The following is a 24,171-nucleotide window of genomic DNA, read 5'->3' on the forward strand; positions in this document are numbered from 1 at the left end:
TCGTTAGATCGTTAGGGCTTTTACAAGCCGTCTAAGCTTTACGCGCCCGATGCTAACGCTCAGTGCTTCCCCGGATACCGTCACGACACGCATAGATACGAGCCCTTACTGACATGGACAGGCTGCAGCAAAGTCGAGAGATTTCGGCGAGGAATCCCATCTGTTCGCTATGCGACAAGCTGCAAGCGGGCCCAAGCCAGGCGTCTCTTGGCACGCGCATGTCATCGAATCGCGCCGCTGATCAGCAACCACTGGGACGACATCCATGGCTGTGGGCCGTTAACTTTCAGCCCCGCTCGAACCTCAATTAATGAGCGATCGCCTTGAGCTACTATACCAGATTGGTCACCGTGGTAAATTTCGCCGTCCCTCGACAAGAAACAAGCTGTCATGGCGTCCAGCAAGCTTCAAGCTATAGGTGCTCCTCCTCGAATTGACAGACGGCGCAAGTGCGGGCGTGCGTGGGGCCGGGCCAGCCCAGCCGACCAAGCGCAAGCCACTTCGTTCCTTTCTCCGAGTATCGCCGTTCAAGCCTACCATTGTCCACATAAAAGGCCACTTCGAGCGCAATGCCTCTGCTCTGAATCGCAATGGCGTCCGTTCGGATGCAAGCCCGACCCTGGCTTGGCGGATGTTGGTGAATCCTGCAGCTGAAGAGCCCCACAGACAGCCCACACCACCCAACTGCCTGGGTTGAGCGGGGCGGATCAAGCCATGGCGCCGCGGTAAGTAGCTGCAGGACGCGAGTTCTTCCAAGCGAAGGACGCTTCGGGAACGTCTGTTTTTTTTGCAGTTCAGGTGGCGCCATCGGCTTGTCGTCCGGCAGTGTCGCTATGGCCTTGATGATGTACCAAGTATTCTGTGCGAAAGCGGGGCGTCACGGTCGAGAGGTCGTGAATAGCCTTCGTCTTTGCAAGGACAAAGTCAAGGAAGTTGACTGTGTCCTCAGGCCCGCCGCACAACTGCACGGAGCATGCAAATCACCAATCAATCGATGTTCGGATTGCGGCGTTGCTCTCCCGGGCTTGAAATATCAACAAGTCGCCATTACTCCCCTCGAGAAGGACTACAACGGCCTTGGCTACAATTATCAAGTCCCTTGTACATGGACAGACAGGCGATTACAACAATAACATCATCATCACACCCATCAGGCCGCAATAGAGATAAAGTCGCGTCCATCTCGTCCCAACGCTAAGGAACGATTAATTGGCTGCCGGCCCGTCCCCCGCGCACCAACCCATCCAACGATAAACCATGTGGGAGGATATTGGAGGATCTTATTCAACGGCTCGCGGCTCAGAGTCCAATATCCGGCCGAGTAGCGCCTGGGCTAGTGCACGCCGATGTTGCGCCTCATCCACAGCGTTGGAAAGCCTCACTACACAATACTTCAGTACGTGCGCGCGTGCGTTAGTAGGGAACGCCCGACGCCATGGATACCCAAATCCACATGTCCGAGCGGTCGAGGGATACTGTAACAGCCTGAGCTCTGCGGATCGGCAAGCTCCAAAGCGGTAATGGGGCATTGCATAAGTGCTGGGTGCTTTTCATATTGTCACATTACGACCCTAGCCGGTCGATCTCAAAACACTTCTAGCACACCAGCACACATGTGTGCAGAGTACATGCACATGTGCGGCGAATGCAGCATTGTTCCGCACTGGTGATACCCGCAAACGAGGGGCCTCACTATCGCCTCACTATCTGCCGGATACGCCGACGTTATTTCGACCTGAGCACTCAGGCACGCTGGCGCTCAATTCCGGTTGTCAATCTCAGCGAAACGAGTTGTCAGCACGAGCCAGCCAGCCCTGCCACCCTTGCCTCATGTAATTGCCCTGCACTCAGGCTCTCACGGCACGCGGCGGGCATTAATCCCGCTATGGAGCTCCGGGCTACCATGCCGGTTCGCTCCCTCACGCACACCTGGATGCTCGAGCCCACTGGTGTCCATCGCGTCGCGGCTGCGTCCCTGCGGAACCCACGGCCAGATCTCACCGATCGGATGCCACCTGCTCGCTCGCGCTGGCTGTGGGTACCGTCCAACCTTCAGGCCCTGGTTGATGAGTGTGGATCTGTATCTACCGTCCCTCGTTTCCTGGTCGGGTGTGGTGCAAGGCACGCACCTCATTTCGCCCCGGGGGCAAATTGCACAGATCGCCATGAACAGAGGCAAGCGCCTGTTGGGTATCACAAGTGTGAAACGAAATCCAGATTCGTGTTTGTGAGCTCGGTGGGCTGGAGGTCACTTCGCTGGGGTATCCGATGTACCGGCGGGTATTGGACGCGATCACGGGGCTGGCTTTGTGAACAAACACCTTGTGGTGGCGAGGTTGTTGTCTGCTTCTGAGGTCTCCAGGACTCGTCAGAGGAACTTTGCATCCAGGGAAGCTCAACCAGCCTAGCGTGCCATTTCCAAGTCACAGCATACGTCACGCAGATCGCTTCACTTCAAACGGGCTGCGGGATTTTGGGCTGCCAGAGACTAGTGGTCACCCTACCAGACGGGACAAGGAGCGATCCCGCTCCTGTTGGGAGCTGATTCATCTGCCACGTCTTGGATGGGTGGGTGAAATCTGAAGACTAGCAGCGTCTCATTGTGAGGGAGCCGTGATGGCTTCGACTGCCTCATCACACCCATACTGCTCATATCCCGTCAATAGCGCGTCCCCGCCCACCTGCCCCGGGCATCGGCAGGCGGAAGACGGCAATCTCGCTCGTGAGTCGACCGATCGGAGAAGACCGTGTTTCATGGCTGCAGTTACGCCTACGCAACGTCGCATCCCATGCAACCTCGGGCTGAGAGCCGTGCAAGGTCGCAGAACGAACGCAGTTTACTACTTTTATTCTCCGTGCGTGTAGCGCCTATCCACCTCAACGGTAACCCCCAAAGAAACCCAAATCCAGCACCGCGCACGGATGGCACATGTATGGTCGCTAATGCAACGCACGCGTTGTCAAGAGGACTGGGCGCGAGGGCGCGAGGGCTAATTAGATTACTGGACGCTCGTGGAAGGCCCTCTGCCTCGGCCAGTGGTCAGGTGAGCTGGGTATACTATCTTCCTGGCGTTCCTGGCGTAAACCTCAGGCCTTCTCTGGCGAGGATCCTACGCATCGGGCAGGTTTCAGCTGGCTGCTGCTGTCAAGCTGCTCTACGACCATGAGAGTTGGTGCTCGACAAACATTCGACTCGTGGATGGACTGATGCTACTGCCCGGGAAGTCTCGTGGCCTGGTTATACTTCGGCAATTTGAATGCCAGATGGTCGAGACACTATTTTTATGACAAACGATACAAGCACGGACGACTGTGTTCGTATCGAATACGCATTTCCCACGCGCTGGCGCGCGCACACGCGCCAGCCGTATGCGCAGAACCTCGGCATCAAGTCTGGCTATGCGTATATGCATCTTCCCGATTACCTTCGGGTCAGACGTCGCATTTGGGGTTCCAGCGCCGCGGGGTCGGCTCATTTCGAGAATTCGGAATAGCATGCTCGGGCCGCCGGGATACGTAAGAGATATTCAATTGGAAAAGAGGGGAGAGACGCTTGTCTGTCTAGCGCAGCAGGGAGGGAGGATCACCGGTGAGCAGAGAGGCTGATGACGGGACGTGTCGCCTGTTTCGGATTAACTGCACGTTAGCAACTTTACACTGCCGCGGTAGATGGCCCCTATAGACAGGCTGGATGTATACAGAGAGCGGCATATAGGCTGAGAAGACTGGTCTATCTGCGAGTCGCAGGTGGACTCGCGCGCCGCCTCACGTTACAGGCAATCTGTGCGAAATGTGCACTCTGCATCCAAGGTCCACCACATATGCAGGCCTGGCTCGCTCGCTTGATCACTGAACTGCGCACCGGATGTGGCTGCCTCCTGCATGATCACCAAACGGGGGATTGGCTACGGGGTGCAAAGATTCGGCAGCTTTTCTGTTGGTCTCGTGGAGGCTCAAAGGGATCACGGTTTGTGGGCCCGGAGGAGGTGACCACGAGCGAGACAAGCTGCACTTCTGCAACACAACGTCTGGTCATATTGCGTCTGGCGTCTCAATCTGCCCGCATGCCTTGGAAATCACGTTCTCCACACCCAGTCGCCCAATTTCAGCCCGCGTGATTGGACATGGGCTGTGCCGCAGCCTTCCAAGTTAACAATGTTGGCCATACGCCAGGAGCACAAGCGAGATATGATGGCGGGGCGGATGCGAGCTCATCATGATCGATCACGAGCGCCGGTTCTTGCGAGTTGCTTTTTTTTTATGAAGGGCCACTGTCAACGTGATGTGATGTTTTAGAAGACGCCGCATGAGCGCCCGCCCTGCACTCTTGGGGGTGGACGGGGGGCCTCGTAGTACTCGGCATAATGGACCGGGCTATTGTCTTGCTAAAGGGACTACGACTGCATGGCGACTGCATGGTGGATCGAATTGGGCACCCACATCGTTCATCAGATGAGCACCATTGGGCGCGGCGGAAGATGGCAAGCATTGCGTTCGTGGTGGGTTTCCAATTCCCGGGTGTTATGAACAGCCCTGCCCTTATATCGTCTTGTCCAAAACCTCAGACGAAGATGACCCCAGCCCCAACATTGCCTTCCTGTCGACCACGGCGACGGGGTACTTGTCGAGAGATTCGTACCACTGTATGATGGAACCAACCTGTTTCGAGGTGAGAATATCTGTCAGTAAGGTTTCGGCACGCCCGTCGCAGCATTCGAATTTCGGTTGATGGGCCTTGTTCGAGCCCTGCCTCGCGACGGATCGCCCGCAAGGGCCTCGGGCCACACAGTCCGCAGTCCGCCAACCTGCCCATGCCCATCTGCCCATGGGACAGGGCTGGTAGGGCCTGCTCCGCTTCGACCCTCTCTGGTTCCTGGGGCTGAGCGAACATGTAGGCCAGCTGCCCATCCCCACATGCGGGTATATCTTCCGAGATGATGGCAATGACGACGGGAATGGGGCTTGAGCGGGGAGGTAGGCATCTGCGCGAAAGTACGTACCAGGAACGCCCACGACCCGATGAAGGTGGACCACAGCGAGGCCGTCTCGTAGGCCTGTGACGAGCCGCTCGCGAAGCCCAGCGCGCCGCAGAGGGTGAAGCCCAGTGCGCCGATCAGGTTCCAGAGCCCGATGTGCCACCCCAGTGTCTTGGGGGACGGCGTGTGCCAGTTTGGCTGTGTCTCGAGCATGAAGAGCCATGAGGATACTATGAAGCCTGTGCCGCCAACGACCTGAGGGATGCTTGTGTTAGTGGGTGGACTTGTTGGCTGGCGGGTAATGAGATGAATTGGAGTAGTTGGTGATGGCAGGCTGAATATGTTCATCCTGTGCCATCTTCCATGACCCCAACTGAAGGTGCGGGTTGTTCATCTAGCAGTGATAATACTAACCTGTGGCAGCCAAAAGATGCCGTTCTCAGCAGGCACGCTTAGCACGCCCAGAACCTGTGGCAGACCCGTGAAGCCCGAGATCCAGAAGATAGTAGCCCCGATCATCTGCGACAGGCATGCCAGGAAGCCAATGTCGCGCAGGTAGTGCGTCCTCAGCTCTTTCGAGGACGGCCACCACGTCCATCTCCTCGCCGCCGCGGTGCTGCCCACCTCGTCATGACCAACGCCGGCGCCACGATCGACGCCTTTCCCCGCCAAGAAACCCCTCTTGTCGCGGTGGTGATGCCTACACCTGCTCTTCCCTGCGCAGCAGCACGAGCGGCCCCTCGTCACCATCGCCATCGACACCGCCGTGGCCGCCGCCCAGCGCCTCCTCGAGCGCCCACCCGAAGCAGTCCGACCGGTTCTCGTTGACGGCCTCGAGCATCAGCAGCACGCTGCCGGCCTCGAAGACGGTTGCGCCCACACAAGCAGATACACCCCCGCCCCACTCGCTCTCTCCCGGCCACGAGCCCGCCGGGTCCACGGCCGGAAGAAGCACGAGGAAGCCGTTGAGCACCCAGACCACCGAGCCGAGGGTGAATATCGTCGCGACGTCGTACGAGACGTCCCAGACCGGGTAGCGCAGGAACATACGAGAGATGCCTCGCAGGGTGGCCCCGATGGTTGTGGTGGTTCTGAGGGGTCGGGGCTGGTGCACTCCCGAGAACCCCGCCGAGGCCTTTGCCGAGGGGGTTAGTGCGAGCGTGTGGCGGCCTTTGCGGTTGTCACGGGAGCGCCAGATGTGGTAGATGCCGCCGGGGGTGGCGGTAGTTGCTCGTGCTGGGACTCGCGTGGAGGAGGGCTGCTTCTGTGGCTCGGCTGCCTCTCCGTCCTCATCGCCGCCGGCTGTGAAGGGCTGCGGTGCGACCTGTTCGTCCCCGCCCGGATGTTGGGTCTTTTGCAGCGGGAGAAGTCGCTTGGTGGGGTTCAGGAAAGGCACTGGGCCGGTGACGTGGTCTGCCGCGTAGTGCCATCCGTGGAAGTGGGTGGTGTTGCGGTCCGTCATCGTGCCCGAGTGTCCCCGGCCTCGCGTGTGAGAGGGCTTGCGGCGCGGGGGCCCGGGCGAGGTGGAGGCTGATGGAGTCGGAGTGGATTCGAACGCGGTGCTTGGCGTTGAAGCCAAGGCGGCGATGTGGATCGGGGCTTATGGGGACCGGTCCGGAGTCCGTCTTTGATCTTGGACGGAAAAGCCAACAGGATGAAACCGTAGGTCTTTCTGCCGCGTCCTGCTGATGAGTAAAAGAGGTGATTACTGATGGCCTCAGTGTCTTGTTTGCGAGGCCTTCTCAGTCCTGACCTCGCTGTATGAGCTTCACACGGCTATATCTGCCGATGTCGCGTTTAGATCCCTAGCAAGGTCGACGGAGACTGGAGCGGAAACGAAACAGAGTGTGAGAGGAGGACGTCTGTTCGTTACTCATGCCCATAGACTAGAAAACATTTACCTAGGTGGGAGGCGTTGACTTGGTACCGGTAAAAGACCCGGAAATGAACTGACGCGCATCCGACCTGTTTCGACCCGTCATGACGTGCGGAGCATCGAGCATACTGTTCGCTTGTCAATGTCTTTTGAACATGGTTAGCTCAGATGCCCCTGGAAATTCCAGGGGTAAGTTCGTTGCGCCGACCTGCTCCTGTGTGCTACCTGCTTTTCGTCTGGGAGGGGCTTTGGTCCGGTACCGAAGAGGGTTAAACCCTCAAGGCTGTGCCGCAGTATTGCTTTGCTAGCACACCACGTCGTGCATCAAGAGCCAAGATCCTTTCAGCTTCCCGACGAATATGACTCTTGAGGATACCTTGTTGCGGTGACTCACCGATCTTGAGGTCTCAATGAGGGCTGTCAATAGGGTGGGTTGAACGACTTGATTTAGAGAGTCAAATCTGTCGTCCTAGAGTTAGGACACGAGACGAGTACACTTTCCAACGCGGAGAAAGACAAGTACTGCCTAGTCAGAATGAACATCAACTTCCCCAATGCTGAGGAGGAGGTCCTCCGTTTCTGGAAGGAAATCGATGCATTCAAAACTCAGTTGCGCCTCACAGAAGGTTGTGCGCGGTTCACTTTCTACGATGGCCCGCCTTTTGGTACGTCTACCCACATATATTCAGTCTTGCCTCAAGCTTTGTTCGCCTTACTAACTGTCACTGCTCAGCGACTGGTACAAGTTATCCTCCTGGTCCTCGGAACGAACTTATCTGATGCTTCACCAGGTCTTCCCCATTACGGACATTTACTCACGTCCACGATCAAGGATATCATCCCTCGATACTGGTCGATGAAAGGGTTCCACGTCGTTCGCCGCTTTGGGTGGGATACTCACGGCGTGCCCATCGAGTATGAAATTGACAAGAAGCTAGGAATGTCGGGAAGAGATGCAGTCTCCAAGATAGGCCTTGAGAAATACAATGATGAGTGCAGGGCCATTGTCATGACATACGCCACAGAGTGGAGGCAGACCATTGAGCGTCTGGGTAGATGGGTAGACTTCGACAACGATTACAAGGTATGTCAAATCTAACAGGAATCTTCAGCCATATGGTGGAACTCGACTGCTAACATCTTATGCTTCGTAAGACAATGGATGTAACTTTCATGGAATCCTGCTGGTGGGCATTCAAGCAGCTCTTCGACAAGGACCAGGTATATCGAGCCTATCAGATCATGCCTTACTCAACGGCGCTGTGCACTCCCTTAAGCCAGATCGAAGCCAAGCAGAATGAGAAGATGACCCAGGATCCAGCTGTATTAGTTTCTTTCCCCATTGTCAGCCAGCCAGACTTTGAGGGAACATCTCTGGTTATTCACACAACCACCCCGTGGACACTCCCATCTAACCTCTTTATCGCGGCTCACCCCGAGTTAGAATATGTTGAAATTTTGGACGAGCTTTCCGGACGGAAATACATACTCCTGGAAAGTGGGATTGCCGCTCTATACAAAGATCCCAAGAGGGCGAAGTTCAGTGTCCACAGCAAGATGCATGGAAGAGACATGATCGGCTGGAAATACCTACCGTTATTCCCATACTTTTCCAACGACTTCTCCGACTGTTTTCAAGTCATTGGTGCCGACTACGTGGAAGCGGGTGAGGGGACGGGCCTTGTCCACCAAGCCCCGGCCTTCGGCCAGGAGGACTATGACGCGGCGAGGGCAGCTGGCTTCATCTCCCCTCGGCGCCTGCCGCCGTGCCCGGTCAACGAGAAGGGCGAATTCACATCAGAAGTCCCGGAATATGCGGGTCAGCATGTGAAGGCGGCAGACAAGGCGATCCTGAGAGACCTCAGGGCGACAGGGCGCCTCTTGGTCGAATCGCATGTCACCCACGTGGATAAGTTCTGCTGGCGCTCCGACACGCAGCTTATCCGGCGGGCTGTCTCCTCATGGTTCATCAGGGTGGCAGACTCGGTACCGGAGATACTTCAAGAATTGGACTCGACCACGTGGGTTCCATCTTCTGTAAAGGAGAAGCGGTTTGGGAACTGGATTCTGGGGGCGCATGACTGGAACGTCTCCAGGAACCGCTACTGGGGGACACCGCTGCCGCTCTGGGTCAGTGAGGACTTCGAGGAGGTTGTCTGCGTGGGAAGCGTCGTGGAGCTGAGGGAGCTCAGTGGGTTCACCGGCCCGCTACGAGATCTACACAAGGACAAGGTTGACTACATTACGATTCCTTCTCGGCAAGGGAAGGGCACGCTCCGAAGGGTTGATGAAGTTTTTGACTGCTGGTATGTGACATTCTACTAGTATATTTCCGACAGAACTTGCTAATGGTGGTAACTGTTAACAGGTTCGAGTCGGGATGTATGCCTTACGCCTCCAACCACTACCCATTCAAAAACGCCGATACCTTCGAGACGGGTCTCTTCCCGGCACACTTCATTGCCGAGGGACTCGATCAGACCCGTGGCTGGTTCTATACACTGACTGTCCTCGGGCATCACTTATTCAAGCGTCTCCCGTTTCGCAACGTCATCGTGAACGGGCTAGTCCTGGCAGAAGACGGCAAGAAAATGTCCAAAAGCCTGAAGAACTACCCAGACCCAAGCAAAATCATTCATTCTTATGGCTCCGATGCCCTAAGGTTGTATCTCATCAATTCTCCAGTAGCTCGGGCTGAACCACTGCGATTCAAGGAATCCGGCGTGAGGGAGGTTGTCTCCAAGGTCCTGCTCCCTCTGTGGAACAGCTACAGGTTCTTTCACGAACAAGCCATATTGTACAAGAAGGCCACCGGCCAGAGCTTCTTGGCAGAGCCACTCCCGGCCGCCACCAGCATGAGCAACATCATGGACCGATGGATTCTTGCAGATGTCCAGAGCATGTTGCGCTTCATTGAAGAGGAAATGCGGTGTGAGTATTGGCCAGCTCCTAACTTCTCCCCTTGGATATGCCGTGGCTTTATCATCTCTGACTGATTTCCCAAGGCTACCGCCTATACACCGTCGTACCGCGTTTGCTTCAACTAGTCGACAACTTGACCAACTGGTACATCCGTTTCAACAGAAAGAGACCGAAAGGAGCCGCCGGGCTTGAGGTCGATGACACGCAACAAGCACTCAATACTCTCTGCCATGTTCTATTCACTCTGGTCAGGGCACTGGCGCCATTCACACCTTTCATCACTGAGCACATCTGCGGATTGCTCAAACCTTACCTGACCCAACTCTTATCCGGGTCCCAGGACCCCAGAAGCGTGCATTTCCTTCCGTACCCTGTCATACAGGACTCGCTCTTCGACGAGACCATCGAGAGGAAGGTGGGAACCATGCAAAACATCATCCAGCTGGGCAGAACCGCCAGGGAACGAGCCGGCACACCCCTCAAGACGCCGCTACTCTCTCTGGTGGTAATTGCAGGCAAAGAGCACCTTTCCGATGTGGAGTCACTGCAGTCATACATCAAGGAGGAGTTGAACGTCCGGGACCTGGTGCTATCAAGCGACGAGGCGCGCTACAACATCCAGCTCCAGGCGCGCGTGGACTGGCCAACGCTAGGGAAGAAGCTCAAAAAGGACGTCCAGGTGATCCGGAGGGCCCTGCCAGGGCTATCACAGAAGCAACTGCGGCTGTTCCAGAGGGAGGGAAGGATCACCATCGAGGGCATTGAGCTCGAGGGTGCGGACCTGTCCATCGTCCGCGTCCTCGGGGCAGATGCGCCCAAGGCCTCCTCTTGTTCCTCGCATACCACGGGCGAAAGCAAGGGTGTTGCTCCTAAATACGAAGCCGCGTTTTCGGGCGACGTGGTCATCCTGCTCGACACGGCACCGCACCCGGAGCTTCTCGACGAGGGTCTGGCGCGAGACATTGTCAACCGCGTGCAGAGGATGCGCAAGAAAGCCGGCCTGGACCCGGCTGAGGATGTTCTTGTCCAATACGGCGTTGTTGCCAACCCGGACGGGGTCGAGCTGGATAAGGTGATAGTGGACCGCCATGCCTTCCTCGAGGGTGCCCTGCGCGGGAAGATGATGTCCCTAAGGGACGACGGTTCACTCGCCATCTTAGAGGAGGACCACGACATTGGTGGTCTTATTTTGAGGTTGAGGCTGGTTAAGAATTTAATGCGATCGGACGGCGGGCATTCATGATTCATAGCGGATTATGGGGGACTTATAGATGTCTAAGGGCCATATTCAAGTGTCCGAGACTAATCGTGGTCCAAGAAAGGCTGACCCCCTCCCTCCTTTAGCCCAATAGCTTTTCTCTTCTCTTAGACCTACTACTACAACACGGCAGTTCACAAGCGATTCTTTGGCAGATTAGGTAAATCATACCATTCAGATGTTAAAATTCCTAGGATCTCGCTTGAAGGCTAAGAAAAAAGTCCCTGAAGTCTGAGTAAATGTAATAGTTAACGTTAGTACGGCCTAGAGGGCGATGTCGTAAATGCCACATTGACTTTAAAGATATTCGTGTATAGCATAACCTGGTCATTTAAAATTTAAGATAGCATATCACAAATTTCATCCTAATCTACACATGATTAGAAGGAATGATAGCAGCAACCCCATCACCAAAATGCCAGACCACACGCCGTGCACGGTGCCGGATTATCTCCGCACACTTGCTATATTAGTGCATTGTCCAAATTTCCGAGCCGTGACCAAGTCACAACTCCCGTGCAACCCAGATACAAGGTCAGCAAGCCCGTCCTTTAAGCAAGTCACTCGTTATCGGCAGATGTAGCAGCATGCTTGTATCGACATCGACCAGCCATGGCCTTTGTCCCGGAACGTTGTGCAGATATGCACAATGCACTGTTACGACGAGCCACCGAGCACGACCCGACCGCCGTCACGGAGCGGACGCTGGTGAACCGGTTTCTGGAGGCTGCCCCCGAATTCGCAAACATAGACGGCCTTGAGGAGCTGCCCATCTACCGCTTCTTCTCGTCCATAGAGACGACCCTTTCGCCGCCAGGGCGAGGTCCAGGCGCGCTGACGCCGCACATGCTCCAGCCCGATCCGTTGGGCTTTTGGAGTCCCACCTTTGCCGTCTATGAACGGCCCGAGATCATCCTACTCTACGGCCAGAACACCGGCGAGCCTACGGATGGCGGCTTATTTCTCAACCTCCAGAGCTGCCGGGTGGTCTGGCACTGGGCGCCCTGGCCGTTCCCTGCCGACGGGGAATGGATCGCCCTCGACTTCGCCTTGCAGCAATCCATCGACAAGTGGAACTCTGGGAAATACTTTTGGGATGCCGCACAGCGCATCATTGACGTGCGGCCTTGGACCGACAACGACCTGACCGATGCTCTCTCGTCATGGGACCGCCTCCTCAACAGCATCGAGCAGAGACTTCCACAGCCCGCCCAGAGACGCGACCCCCTCCAGCTGGACCCAGAGACCAGGACGGCCTTCCGCATGAGCACTTTTGCAGCCGAGTTCCTCTCGCGAGCCCCACGGCCCGGTTTCACATTTGTCGCCCCGGGGATCACGGCGTTCTCCACCGACAGCCTCGCCGAGCTGTACGCGTCCGAGAGCCAGCACGCGCCCCGGCGCTCCCACCCCACCGGCGCAGGAGATCCGGACGGGGACGAGTGGGCGAGCCTCGTCCTTCCCGCGGCCCGGCCCGTGGCCGACAGCGTCCCGCGCCGGTACCAGGACTTTGACAGGCCCTGGGGCTTTGGCAAGTTCACCGTGGGCCGCCGCGCCGGCCTCTACGTCGTCGCCGAGGTCTCGGACGCGGGGGACTTCACGGGCCGTTGTCCCTGGGGGCATAGGCGGCCGCCTCGCCTTGCCGAGATACTGGCCCATTGGGCATCGCTCGTCGAGTCTGGCACGTGGGCAGTGGGTGCGGATGGGGTTGCGGACGTGGACGACTGGTTTGACCGGCGGCTGGACGCCGCAAAACTAAGCTGGAACGCGTTGTAGCAATATGTCGTTCTGCTTTGAGACTCCCCACTGGGAAACTGATATCTACCACATGTTATAGAGGGAGGAGGCAGGCAGGGTGTAAATAAGGTGCATTAATGATTCTTTCCTGCTCCCAATAACACGGCAGCTCAGAGGCATTTTGTTCCTAACTAGGTAGTCACTACGATCTGGCTGTTCTGATTTCTAAGAATTTACTTCAAAGCCAATCAAGAAGTCCCAGAAGTCTTAGCATCACGATAGTTGACGTAATACAACCTAGTGGAGGAGACTTTATAGGAGGGCCCCGCTAACTCCAAACACATTCTTGTACAGTATAGCCTCGGCAGTCGGAGCCAGTATCGGGTAACTATCGTCGCCGCCCTATACGTTAGCCAAAAGGAATGCTAACACAAAACCCACCACAAAAATGCCAGACCACGGCCTACAAGCCCTAAAGGGCATAAAAGCCCTAACGTTTGACGTCTTCGGCACAGTAGTAGACTGGCGCCGCCCCGTCGAGGCCGCCCTATCCGCGGCCCTCAGGCCCATCAACAAGCGGCCGTACTCTTCGGCATCGCCCCCCTCCACCGAGGACGAGGCGGCAGAGAGGGCGGAGGCAGAAGCCCGCGCCCGCGCCCTGACCGACGCCGACGTCGCCGCCCTCGCGCAGGAGTGGCGCGACGGCTACAAGCGCTTCACGCTCGGTTTCCGGCCCGGGACCGACCCGTGGAAGGACGTCGACGCGCACCACCACGACAGCCTGGTAGAGCTGTTGCGCAAGTACGGGCTGTCCGGCGCGCTGGATGCCGCGGGCGTGCGGGAGCTGAGCCTCGTGTGGCACCGGCTGACGCCGTGGCCCGACTCGGCGGCCGGGCTGCGGGCGCTCGGCAGTGGCGGCGACGGCGGCCTCGGCCTCGCCACCGCCACGCTATCGAATGGGAACCGCGCCCTGCTGGCGGACCTGGACGCGTTCGGCGGGCTGGGGTTCGGGAATCTGTTTTCAGCCGAGGACTTTGGCGTGTACAAGCCCGACCCGGGCGTGTACCTCGGCGCGGCCGAGAGGCTCGGGGTCGGGCCTGGGGAGGTCGCCATGGTTGCCGCGCACCTGAACGACCTCGATGCTGCGAGGAGGCTGGGGCTGCGGACGGTGTATGTGGAGCGGGACGGGGAGGAGGACTGGGAGGTTGGGAGTGAGAGGTATGAGGCTGCGAAGGGGTGGGTTGATCTTTGGGTTGGGGCGGATGAGGGTGGCTTCGTTGAGGTTTCGAGAAGATTACGCGATGTTCTATGAGGAGGGGGAGCTCATTTTCATTGTCTTCTCTCTTCCAGATATCCGTTCAAATTCTGCTTCTGAAGTTGCTGTTCGCAGCCTACTCGAACACGCTCGTCCTAGGCATCGAAGTAGATAGGTATCATCACGCCGCCTGACGCGAGATAGCGTCAGAATATGACTGCATCAGCTTGAAAAAGCGATTGTATTGCGAGGAATTATTAGTCGCATTCTGTAAGACAGGCGCAGGTGGTTGAATATGGCCAGCAAAGGCTTTTCTGCAAACTTGTCAGGTCCACAGCAAAGACCATTTGATATGGGAATGAGAGAGCAGTTCAGGCATCGGAACGTTTGCGGCACGAATACCTGAAATGGAACATTATAGGATTGTGATCTCGGATGAAGTCGTCAAATCCCCGTACACTCACCCATCCACCACCATATATCAGCAACACACCTAGAACGGTTTGTGTGTGGATGGGTGGGTTTGGGGGGATGGGCGGTGGTTTGTAGGGCAGCCAAGCGTGACACGAGCAATTTCTACACCCTCAGGTATAAGTTGTAGTATTTACGCAAGCATCATGGCCAAGATAGAAGAAAGGACTGCTAGCGTCCGTGTTGTCTTCCAACGGGACACACCACATCCATCAGGAAACGCCTGTAAACTCCCATCCTCCATCGGCATGTTCCTCGATGAGAACAGACCTTCCTTGGCGCCTTCCCGCCTTTTGGAAGGACCACAAGCGAGCGGCAGCCACAACACCGGCTGGGAAGCGGTGTCGAAATGACATCGGAAGATTTAATGATCACTATTTTTGGTATCGAGTCATCAAATGCCCCCCGTTGCGGCAGTGATGCGATGCACAGCTAGCCACACAAAGTGGTCCCGCGCCGGCGTCCCCGCCCAATGTGGTCCAGAAATCCGGGTGTTCTGGACCCAGGTCTATCTGAAGAACTTCCTACGGCCATCCTGGGAAATGACTTGTACACCAAATATCAACGACCCCAGCGGCTCGGGAAACTTGGATGCCCGTTCCGGGTTGGGATGGACAAGTTCGTGCGGCCCAAGGAAAGGACTGGGAAAACAGCAGTTTGCTCTCGCTGTCCACATGCCTCTGGAAGTAGGACTTTAGGACTCGTGGAGCAGTGTGACGTCTCAGGGGTCCTTTGGAGCCTCGCAGTGGGACAGGACTTTCTGCCCGCCTGTCGTTGATAGGGCCTTGTACTACATCAAAACAGCACCGCCCAAACGCCGTCCAACGACGATTCAGCCGGACTCGGTGACATCTCCGGCGACAGCACCCTACTGTCCACTGCACAGATCGTCCTCACTGCGCACTTGCGCCACCGTCCACCTGCACTCGCGGGACTAACCGATGGGCAGTTGACAGGAGATAATCCTGAACAAAAAGCCAAGCCGCATCCATTACACGCACACAACAACGCACAATCTCTCGGGTGGGCGGCAGCACATCAGCAGACCGCCTAGAGGGGGAGCCTCATATAATAAAATCCCACTGATCGATGGCCACCGCTGCCTGTCTCGCATGCTTGCTGGTGGCACGCTTACACACGGGTGAGACTTTTTGACGGGTGCCCGCGCCGGCACTGACTGACTCGATGACAGGGAATTTTCCGCCGAGCAATGTTGACGTCTGATAAGCAGGATGACCCTTCTTGGAACATGGGGTGACAGCGAAATGGGTGAAAGATAGGCAGGCAGCTACACACACGCGCGCATACACAAAAGAATGTGTCTCGGTGTAAGAGAGATATTGTGAGGGTGGAGAAAATCTCGAATCTGCCCACCTCCGGCATCAGAAGCAGTGCATGCGTCGTACTTCCTGGACCATACTGGCATATCGCATGGCCATTATGCGCCCGGAAGCCACCCCCACGCGCCCATCACCCACGGAGGCAATTCGTCGTCAATCTATTGACCACCTTGCCTTGCACGGCAGTGTCTGCGATATAGCATGCAGTACCCGGGTTGAGTCCATCAGAGTCCTTCGGAGTAGGGATGGGCAAGGCCAGCAAGCCGGCCTGAGGATCAAGATTTCTGTGCTTGGTTCGCACACGGGAGATCGGTGGAAGACAACGACGTGTGTGACGGCCGGCCCAGAAGCAGCCACCCGAGAGAGGAAAACCCCTGATGAGGAGGAGGCCGGCCGTCCATCCATACAGGCCGTCCACGCACACAAGTACGTTTAGCTCCGAGGTGCTCGAACGTGGGTTCTCGGTCAGGATCTCATAGGGGGTATCCGGCCGGTCTTGAGCACTCGCACCAGGCTTGCCCAAACAAAGTGGGTGTCTTGAGTATCCGGCCTCAGCCGCCCTGCGCGTCTGTTGTCACTTATGGGCATGTGAAATTCATCACGCTGAAAGCATATGACCGAGGTTTGCAACAACATAGACCGCAATGGTCGGTCGTCCGCGGGCTAGTCTGTCGAAGAGGAAGTAGTGACAGTAGGAGTGGATTGCGTAATGCGTCGCTTGCTTTTCCACACCCTCCTGCCTCGTAGCGGGCTTAACCGCTCGGTCGATGCTTTTGGACGAGTCGCCGGCAGCCGTTCGAAGGAAGGACGTGTCACATTTGGCCACGGCAGTCCGGCCAGGCTCAGGTAAATGGGCGTCTTCCAGAAGGAGTCCGTTTCGTCTTCTTTGGCAATCTCTGCCTCGTCCTTCTCGCATGCTAATCTCCGAGGCCCCTGGCCCCTGGCCCCTGTCTCGGCTCGAGGTTTGGCGACGTGGAGGGTGCTTCCCACGTGACATGGCGCCGCTGCGTGTGTTCAAACCTCGAACCGGATGTTCTTGGGCGTTGGCATGTTACCTCCGTGCCAACGTGGTGGCTGTGCGTGTCGACCGGCTGTGTGAGAAAGGTCGAGACCGGGCCGATGAGTCGAGATTTTGAAAGCCAGGGCCGAGAACACCGTCGAGGCTGGATGGAATGAGAAGTGCGACAGGCTGGACCGCAGGGTGCCGGCGATGCGGTGGTTGTCATTGTTCTTGTTGGGAGGCATGCAGGCATGGTTCTTTTGCCGAGATTGACACCACCCCTTGCTTTTCGACGGCAGCCACGCCTGATCAGATCTAGCAGCCAACACTCGATTGGAAACGTTGTGATAGATTCGGGACAATCGGCCTAGGTCCTTGCGTGCCTGTCCTAAGCCCCGGTGTGTGCAGTACTTTAGCAGGCAGTATGGCCATCTCGACAGCGTCGGTTGGCTCTACCCAGAGCAGCAAGCGATGCACCTTCGTTGTTGACGACGACGGCGGCGACGTTCATCTTGGCGTTCTGGGTACAAATCACCCTGCATCCGGGTTGGGGGAGGCTCACGGAAGGGGAGGGAGAGTTGGGGGGGGGTGGGAAGGTAGCCGACAGGGAGGAGGTCTGAAGGGACAGGGAGCGACAGATGCTTGATTGAGGGCATGCGATGCTGCGTGTGGAAAAGGCCGAGACTGTGCAGCGGCGGTGATCAAGGTGTATCCAGGTCAAAGCAACGTTGACGATGCTACGCTGGGCCCGTACTGACCCGTGCCGCGTACACAGTAGACTGCTACTCCGTACGGGTGGGCGGAAGGCGGAACATGGCGCCAGTTCCCGGTATTACAATTGTTATTATTATCGGGTGTTGGTATTGATAGATCGTGATGGCGTCCGCGGCGGTCGCTAAACGGCCGATGGTAGCCCTGAAAGAGGAGAGGAGAAAATTTAGTAGGAGATGGCGGAGATGGACGAGGTCGAGAAATTGATGGAGATTGAGATGTCGTGACCGCCTCGTGTCCAGGCCCAGCCAACGGTCCTGACAAGACACGACAATCAAAGCAGATCACCCTTCGTGGGCTTCGATTCATTCTGTCATTCCACCCGGCTGATTTGATTATCTCATTGTCTCCCCGTCTCTTCCATGTTTCGCGATGCGAGGGAGAGCCCCATTCCCACGTGGGCAGCATGGCCTGAGCTTCTCGCTTGGGCTGGCGGTGGCACCTTGCGCTTTTCCTTCCTTCCTTCCTCTGCCCGGCCCGCAGCTTACTTCCCTCTGCCAGGCAATTTTGTCGTTTCCCTTTCGAGCCTGGCTGCCTGGGCAGACCTGCCTTCTGTGTTCTGCTGGATGTGCGATGGAGCTATCGCCGTATCTTGCAGTACTAATATTGACTGGAATTGGATGTGTTTGTACCTGTGTGCGCGCGCGTGCGTAACAGGTATGGATGTCGGCATCCATGTAGTCCCTCGGTCCTTCGGCAAAATCTCGAGAAAAGGTGAGGTGCCGAACTCCAAGACGCCCAGAAAACGTGTGGTGGTGGTGTTGTTTACTGCGGCAGTACTTTGTATCTTCATTTAGTCCCTGCGGCAAGCATCCCCAGCGAGCAGCCTCCATCCCTGCTCCCTGCCAGATTGGGGACCCAGCTCCCGTTCCCCCCGCCAATGCAGTGCAGTCATGAAGTGCAAGTGCAAAGTGGTGCATGGCCCACGCTTTTGATGGCGCCCGCGGTTTTGAGTGCCTCTTGACGAATATCAGACTGTGCTGCCTAGCTCGACTCGCCCGTTGTTGGGTGCCAGTCAACGTCTGCCTCACCGTGCCCACGTCCACACATCTCGCTTTCCTGCACCGTGCACGGCACATTTCGTGTTTGTACAGCACGCAGTACACTGCACTACACACTCATCAACCCCTTTTGTGACCAAAATGACCGAGACTACGCGGCACTCTCTCCTCTCCTCGGGTGCCAATGCCATCCCCAAACAAGCCAGACGAGGGCTTGGGCTTGGGCCAGGGCTTATGATTAGGCTTCAACGGCCTGGCCAGCCCTCTCCCCTGCCAGGTGTCGCAATTTTGGGAGAGCACTCGGGTCCTGCAAGCGAGCCTTGCACTGCCCATCCCCATGCCATGCCCATCAGGCCGAACACAGTAACGATCCCCGAGTCTGGTTGTGCCAAACACTACATAGAAACACCCGGACACGGCAAGAGACAAGAGCAAGACAAGACATGACAAGGGCCCTCCCACTTCGCCTGCACGCCCGGCCGCCCGCCCACCTGTCAACTCGCACCTTGCTCCCGCCTCCACTTGCACCTCATGTCCCGACGGGGCGGGACCACCTCATCATGGGGCCAGTTGGGGCTCATCAAACGGAACAGCTCGCCTAAGGTTGTGGATCCCTGAGCAGCGTGGGTCTCGTGCTGGCTCCCGCCAATACCATTCTGGCCGCCGAAAGAATCTGAGCTCTACCCCTACCCTTCCGGGAGGCGCTCGGCGGCCAGGGTCGCTGGACGGGGGAGTGTTGTTTGAATGCTGTCATCTTGTGATTGTGATTGATGCCGGGATGGATTGGGATGGGAACTGACTGTACTGCACATATGCCCTGCCCATGCCCACCCATGTCGACGCCCATGCCAATGCCATGCTGTGCCCATGCCCCATCGTGCCCATATCCCAGGGTGCCGGCTGTCGTCTTCGAGCAGGCCAGGCAGGACGAGCTCGATTCAGGAGACGATCGATGGCAAGGGTCGAGGTGGACATCGACGGCTCCCTCTCAGCCCATCTTGGCTGCATGGTCGGGCTCTTTTCATCAAGCTGAATATTGGGATTGACTTGGACAACCTCACAACCTGACCTGACCTGACCTCCTGCCCTGCCCTGCTGTTGTGCATACGGCGGCACGGGGTAGACCATGTGGTCTGCTGCCCCACCGGCGAACGGGTATCAGAGCAGGAGGGATTGCAGGTGGTCGGCCACGGCCACGGGACATGGCCAGTGCCAGATTGAAGAGGTGGTCGTGCCGTGCCGTGCGCTACCTAGGTACCGTGCCGTACAGTACAGTCCGCAGGTAAGGAGGCAATGGGCTCTGCGGCCGGGTAGTTTACTCAGGTGCTTCTCCTCCCAGAGGCCATCCAGTCCACTCCACTCCACATTGAGACCCAAACCAAGCAAGCAAGCCAGCCAGCCAGCCAGCCAGCCAGTCAGGCAGGTCTGCCTCAAATAGCTTCTTCTCGTTGACGGAATTTCAGTGAGAAATTCCGAGGCAGACATGGCACGGGCAATTTGCACCATCACCTCACCAAGGCCACTGCGAGATTCGGTGCCAAGCTGTTAATCAGGTGGCACTGACAGTGGGATGTGGGTGGGGATCAGGACGAGGAATTGCTTCTCTGCCGTCTGCCGCAGCACCCAACCCTACCGTACTCAACAGCCCTGGAGTGTTGGTAGACTGGACTACCTAGGCATGTAGGTACCTCACCTCTTGCCAGTGCCTACCCGTACTTATGCGCCTCGCGCGAGTGGCCTGGGCCCTTTTTTTCCCTTCCCAATTCTAATTCCACATCCGTTTCGATTTCCCCTAGGTTATTCCGGTGGCATATCAGTTCCCACCCGCAGTTCTGGTGCCCTGGTCCTGCCTCTCAGGCCCTCTTGTCTCTCGCATCCTAGTCCCAGACTGACAACCCCCCCCCTCCAAAAGCTTGGGCCTGCCCGCCCGCCCACCTCCTAGGTTCTCCACCATTCCCACACTCCTTCCCACTAAACAGGCACAGCACCAGCGCAGCAGGGTGGCAGAGGCAGAGAGCACAGCAGCAGAGCAGAGCAGAGCACCGCTTTATTATTGCTTATTACCCTGCGTGGGCTACACACGGTACGGGCACACACACAGACAGTCCCTACCCTGCCACCTCTGGACGGAGCAAGGCAAGCACTCAGTCACTCAGCCCCTCAGTCCGTCCGTCCACCCGTCATCTGGGTCATCAGGTCGACCAACCAGTCAACCACTTCAATCAAGCAGCAATCGATCGGTTCATTAATCAATTCATCCGTCGCTCGCTCGCTCACCCAATCTCTCAATCTCTCGACCACTCATTCAAGCAATCCATTAAGCGGGCTCCTGCTCCCTTCATCCCAGCCTGATCTTTTTCCGCACTGCCCGCATCTTGCATCTTGCATCTCGCACCTCGCATCAATCCAATCCAATCCAATCCAATCCGGCCCAGTCCAGTCCAGTCCACCCCCCTCCCCCCCTTCTCCCCCAAAATCAATTCCTTAAGGCAAGCCTTGCCCAACTCAACTTCCTACCACACACACCACTCCTCCCTCCTCCACCAACCGGTCCATCACCTCCCGACCCCGGCGACAGACAATACAACAAGTTCAAAAACAACCTCCAGCCCTCTGGATCGCCTCCGACCCATTGTCTCAAATACCTGCGCGACCACGGAAAAGCCACTCTTTGTCTCTCCGAGAACAATCCCCCCCTGGCCACCCGACACCCCTTCCAACCTGGTACCTACGCCCGCCCTGCTAGCTGACCCGGCCGTTGATCTCCACCTCGCTCAATCTACCGCGAACCCCTCCTTCGCAGCTACCTCCTGCTTTGTCGCCCAACATCTCTGCTCCTCACTCACACACACACACACACATCCTCACACTTTCTCTCTCCCCACACACGCACATACACACCACCGACGAATCCTGCAGAGAGCCTCCCTGGTTCGCACGACCAAACGGCCACGTCAGGCCCTCGCGCGCTTCCCTCCCTACGAACACCCCTACAATGGCTGGAAGATTCACAACGCCGCACAAGATCGTGGTGCTCGGCGATGGTGGTGTAGGAAAGACCGCCCTGACCATTCAACTATGTCTACAACATTTCATAGAGACTGTGAGTCCTCCCCTCTCAATCGTGCCCCTGCCGGCAACATGCATCTCCCCTTGCGACGGGCTCTTCGTCTCCGTCTCGCCGTCAACCATCAGGACTCCTTGATGCAACCTTTCCATTGTCAATCTCCACCTCGGGGTGTCCTGGCCCCGGTAGACCCCGTCATCGCCATCTCAACGCTCCCAAGGTCGATGAACAATCAGTCTAACAACCGCTTCTGCTACTTTAGTATGATCCCACGATCGAGGACTCGTACCGCAAACAAGTCGTCATAGACGGACAAGCATGCATGCTTGAGGTTCTCGACACAGCCGGCCAGGAAGAGTACACTGCGTTGCGGGACCAATGGATTAGAGATGGCGAGGGCTTCGTTCTGGTGTACAGCATCTCCTCTCGGTCGTCCTTCTCGCGGATCAAAAGATTCCATCACCAGATCTATCGAGTCAAGGAGTCCACAGGGGGCTCGCCATCGTATCCTGGCTCGCCGATTTCCGCTGCCGGTGGCCCCGTCAATGTGCCCATTATGCTGGTTGGCAACAAGAGTGACCGAGTGACAGAGCGCGAGGTATCCACGCAAGAAGGTCACGCCCTGGCGCGTGAGCTCGGGTGCGAATTTGTCGAGGCGTCAGCGAAGAACTGCATCAATGTTGAGAAGGCATTCTTTGACGTTGTAAGAATAATAAGGCGACAAAATGCGGCCTCGTACTCGTCCGGCGGCGCCTCCAGGCCGGCCAACGGCGCGGCGCCGGGCCGTCGCGACACCATGCCCGAGGACAGGCGATACAGGAGGAAGGGAGACAAGAAATGTGTGATATTATGAGCACATCCCTTGACCAACACGGCTCCACACCCTCCACTCCCGAGCCACGGCGATATGTCACAGATTGTGCTACCGGAGTACGAGAGCGCGAGGACAGGGGTTCGCTGGACCAAGAAAGACCCGACGAAGAAAAAACGTTGCAGCACTGCGGCGCCTTCTCCGAAACCTTCAATTTTCGATTTTTGTCGCAGTCTCCACAGACACTCCAAACCCGAGTCTGTTTTCTGCCTGGCATCTATGTTTCGAAGGATACACGTAGTATCCAACCACCACTTTGACGACCTGGCGAACGGCGCACGATTTAAAAAGAGGCATTGCTGGGGCGTCAGGATCTGGTTTGACCAACCCAGGAAAGAAAGGTGATCATCTATCTCAAGATCTGAAAAGGACAGCTACTGGTGTTTACGGAGTTCATGGGTCTGGGACCCAAAGTGCGACGACATGTTGATGATGCGCTCCCCGACGCGAGGAAGATAAAAAAAAATACCAGCCTGTCGATCGAACGACCCTCAGCTCCTAGGCGATCGGTGCACGAAGCGGCGGGTTGGTTCTGGGCGAGCGAGGCAGACCTCGGTAATTGTAGCGTGGCGGACAGGAAGCCGCAGCCTTGTTAATATGGGCGGGCCAGCCTCACCACCAAGATGAAGCTACGGAGGAAGTGCATCCACAGAAGACGCGCGGAGGACTGCCCAACCACGGGACTGCAGCGAGACTACCATGTTGTTCATGCTGTCAATACTGGGATTCCGACTTTTTCACAGGCGACACTCAATAGACGGTTTACCCAATATCAAAATTCCAGTTTCTAATCAGAATGCTGCCGCCCTCTCGCAAACATTCCCGCCCCTACTCCATGACCTGCAGCCACAGAAATCGCTCGGCGGTTCAGTCTGCACACTTGACTATCTCAAAGCGCTTAGAATTGGCATATTCCCGTGCCCTACGGCTTCAAGCACTGAAGCTCTGGACCAGCCACAACTACTACGCAGATGCATGGTATGAAAAATGTCTCCTGAAACACCTTAATTAAACGAGCTGATGATTGCGAGTCCACATGGCATCTCCAGCATGGCGCATCAGGGAAAACCACGACGCGCTGCGCGGTTGTGGTGTCGACAGCGATGCCGAATCTGGAAATAAGACGAAAGATATCAAACCCAACGGTCCTGAACTTTAGCCCTAGCGACTGCACCTCGATCGCTTTCCCCTTCCAGGATACCGCGTGCTCCCTTTTTTTTACTCTCGGGAAGCCAACTAATCAAGCATACGCAATCATCGACAGCGGTTCAAGCTTTACGAGCTTTGAAGCCCAAGCTCTTGGGGGTGGTCACCTTTGAGGACTTGATCGGACGGAAACAAGAAACCGCGGGCGGCGGAGGGCAAGCCTCGAAAGTCTGTTGCTCTCCCCGCCTCTCCCTCCGCCCACCCCTGTATTCGAGTTGCAGTTTTTTGTTGAAGGCGGGATATCGCTCCCTCGGCCTTTCCTACCTATGTTGCTGGCGCTAGCTCATTTCTACTGTCGCAATGCCATGGGGCTGGGGGTAAAAATCCCCGACCGTGGATGATCATTTCCCACGCACTTCCTCCGCATTGTGCTCTGCGGTCCCGGGTTTCGCCAGGGGTGCCGAGGGGAGGGATGTTGTACCC

General features: G+C 56.9%; 5 protein-coding genes across 5 annotated transcripts; 4 read left to right on the top strand and 1 right to left on the bottom strand.

Moving 5' to 3' along the window:
* Positions 1-4,539: 4,539 nt before the first annotated feature.
* Positions 4,540-6,438, bottom strand: INS49_012250 (uncharacterized protein; the record flags this gene model as incomplete). Its single annotated transcript, XM_043172954.1, has 4 exons — positions 4,540-4,659; positions 5,001-5,231; positions 5,391-5,592; positions 5,681-6,438. The coding sequence occupies 4 exons, from the start codon at positions 6,436-6,438 to the stop codon at positions 4,540-4,542; spliced, it is 1,311 nt and encodes a 436-aa protein (XP_043022251.1).
* A 949-nt stretch (positions 6,439-7,387) lies between these two features.
* INS49_012251 (uncharacterized protein) lies at positions 7,388-11,017 on the top strand (the record flags this gene model as incomplete). The annotated part of the gene is made up of 6 exons (XM_043172955.1): positions 7,388-7,517; positions 7,586-7,591; positions 7,644-7,936; positions 8,008-9,158; positions 9,221-9,783; positions 9,858-11,017. The coding sequence occupies 6 exons, from the start codon at positions 7,388-7,390 to the stop codon at positions 11,015-11,017; spliced, it is 3,303 nt and encodes a 1,100-aa protein (XP_043022252.1).
* Positions 11,018-11,644: 627 nt separating this feature from the next.
* Positions 11,645-12,805, top strand: INS49_012252 (uncharacterized protein; the record flags this gene model as incomplete). The annotated part of the gene is made up of 1 exon (XM_043172956.1): positions 11,645-12,805. The coding sequence occupies one exon, from the start codon at positions 11,645-11,647 to the stop codon at positions 12,803-12,805; it is 1,161 nt and encodes a 386-aa protein (XP_043022253.1).
* Positions 12,806-13,214: 409 nt separating this feature from the next.
* INS49_012253 (uncharacterized protein) lies at positions 13,215-14,078 on the top strand (the record flags this gene model as incomplete). The annotated part of the gene is made up of 1 exon (XM_043172957.1): positions 13,215-14,078. One exon carries the CDS (start codon positions 13,215-13,217, stop codon positions 14,076-14,078), a length of 864 nt encoding a protein of 287 aa, XP_043022254.1.
* Positions 14,079-21,599: 7,521 nt separating this feature from the next.
* INS49_012254 (uncharacterized protein) lies at positions 21,600-22,524 on the top strand (the record flags this gene model as incomplete). Its single annotated transcript, XM_043172958.1, has 2 exons — positions 21,600-21,707; positions 21,952-22,524. The coding sequence occupies 2 exons, from the start codon at positions 21,600-21,602 to the stop codon at positions 22,522-22,524; spliced, it is 681 nt and encodes a 226-aa protein (XP_043022255.1).
* Between the last annotated feature and the right edge of the window lie 1,647 nt (positions 22,525-24,171).

The sequence above is a fragment of the Diaporthe citri genome (assembly GCF_014595645.1).
Source record: "Diaporthe citri strain NFHF-8-4 chromosome Unknown scaffold_6, whole genome shotgun sequence".
Taxonomy (NCBI): domain Eukaryota; kingdom Fungi; phylum Ascomycota; class Sordariomycetes; order Diaporthales; family Diaporthaceae; genus Diaporthe; species Diaporthe citri.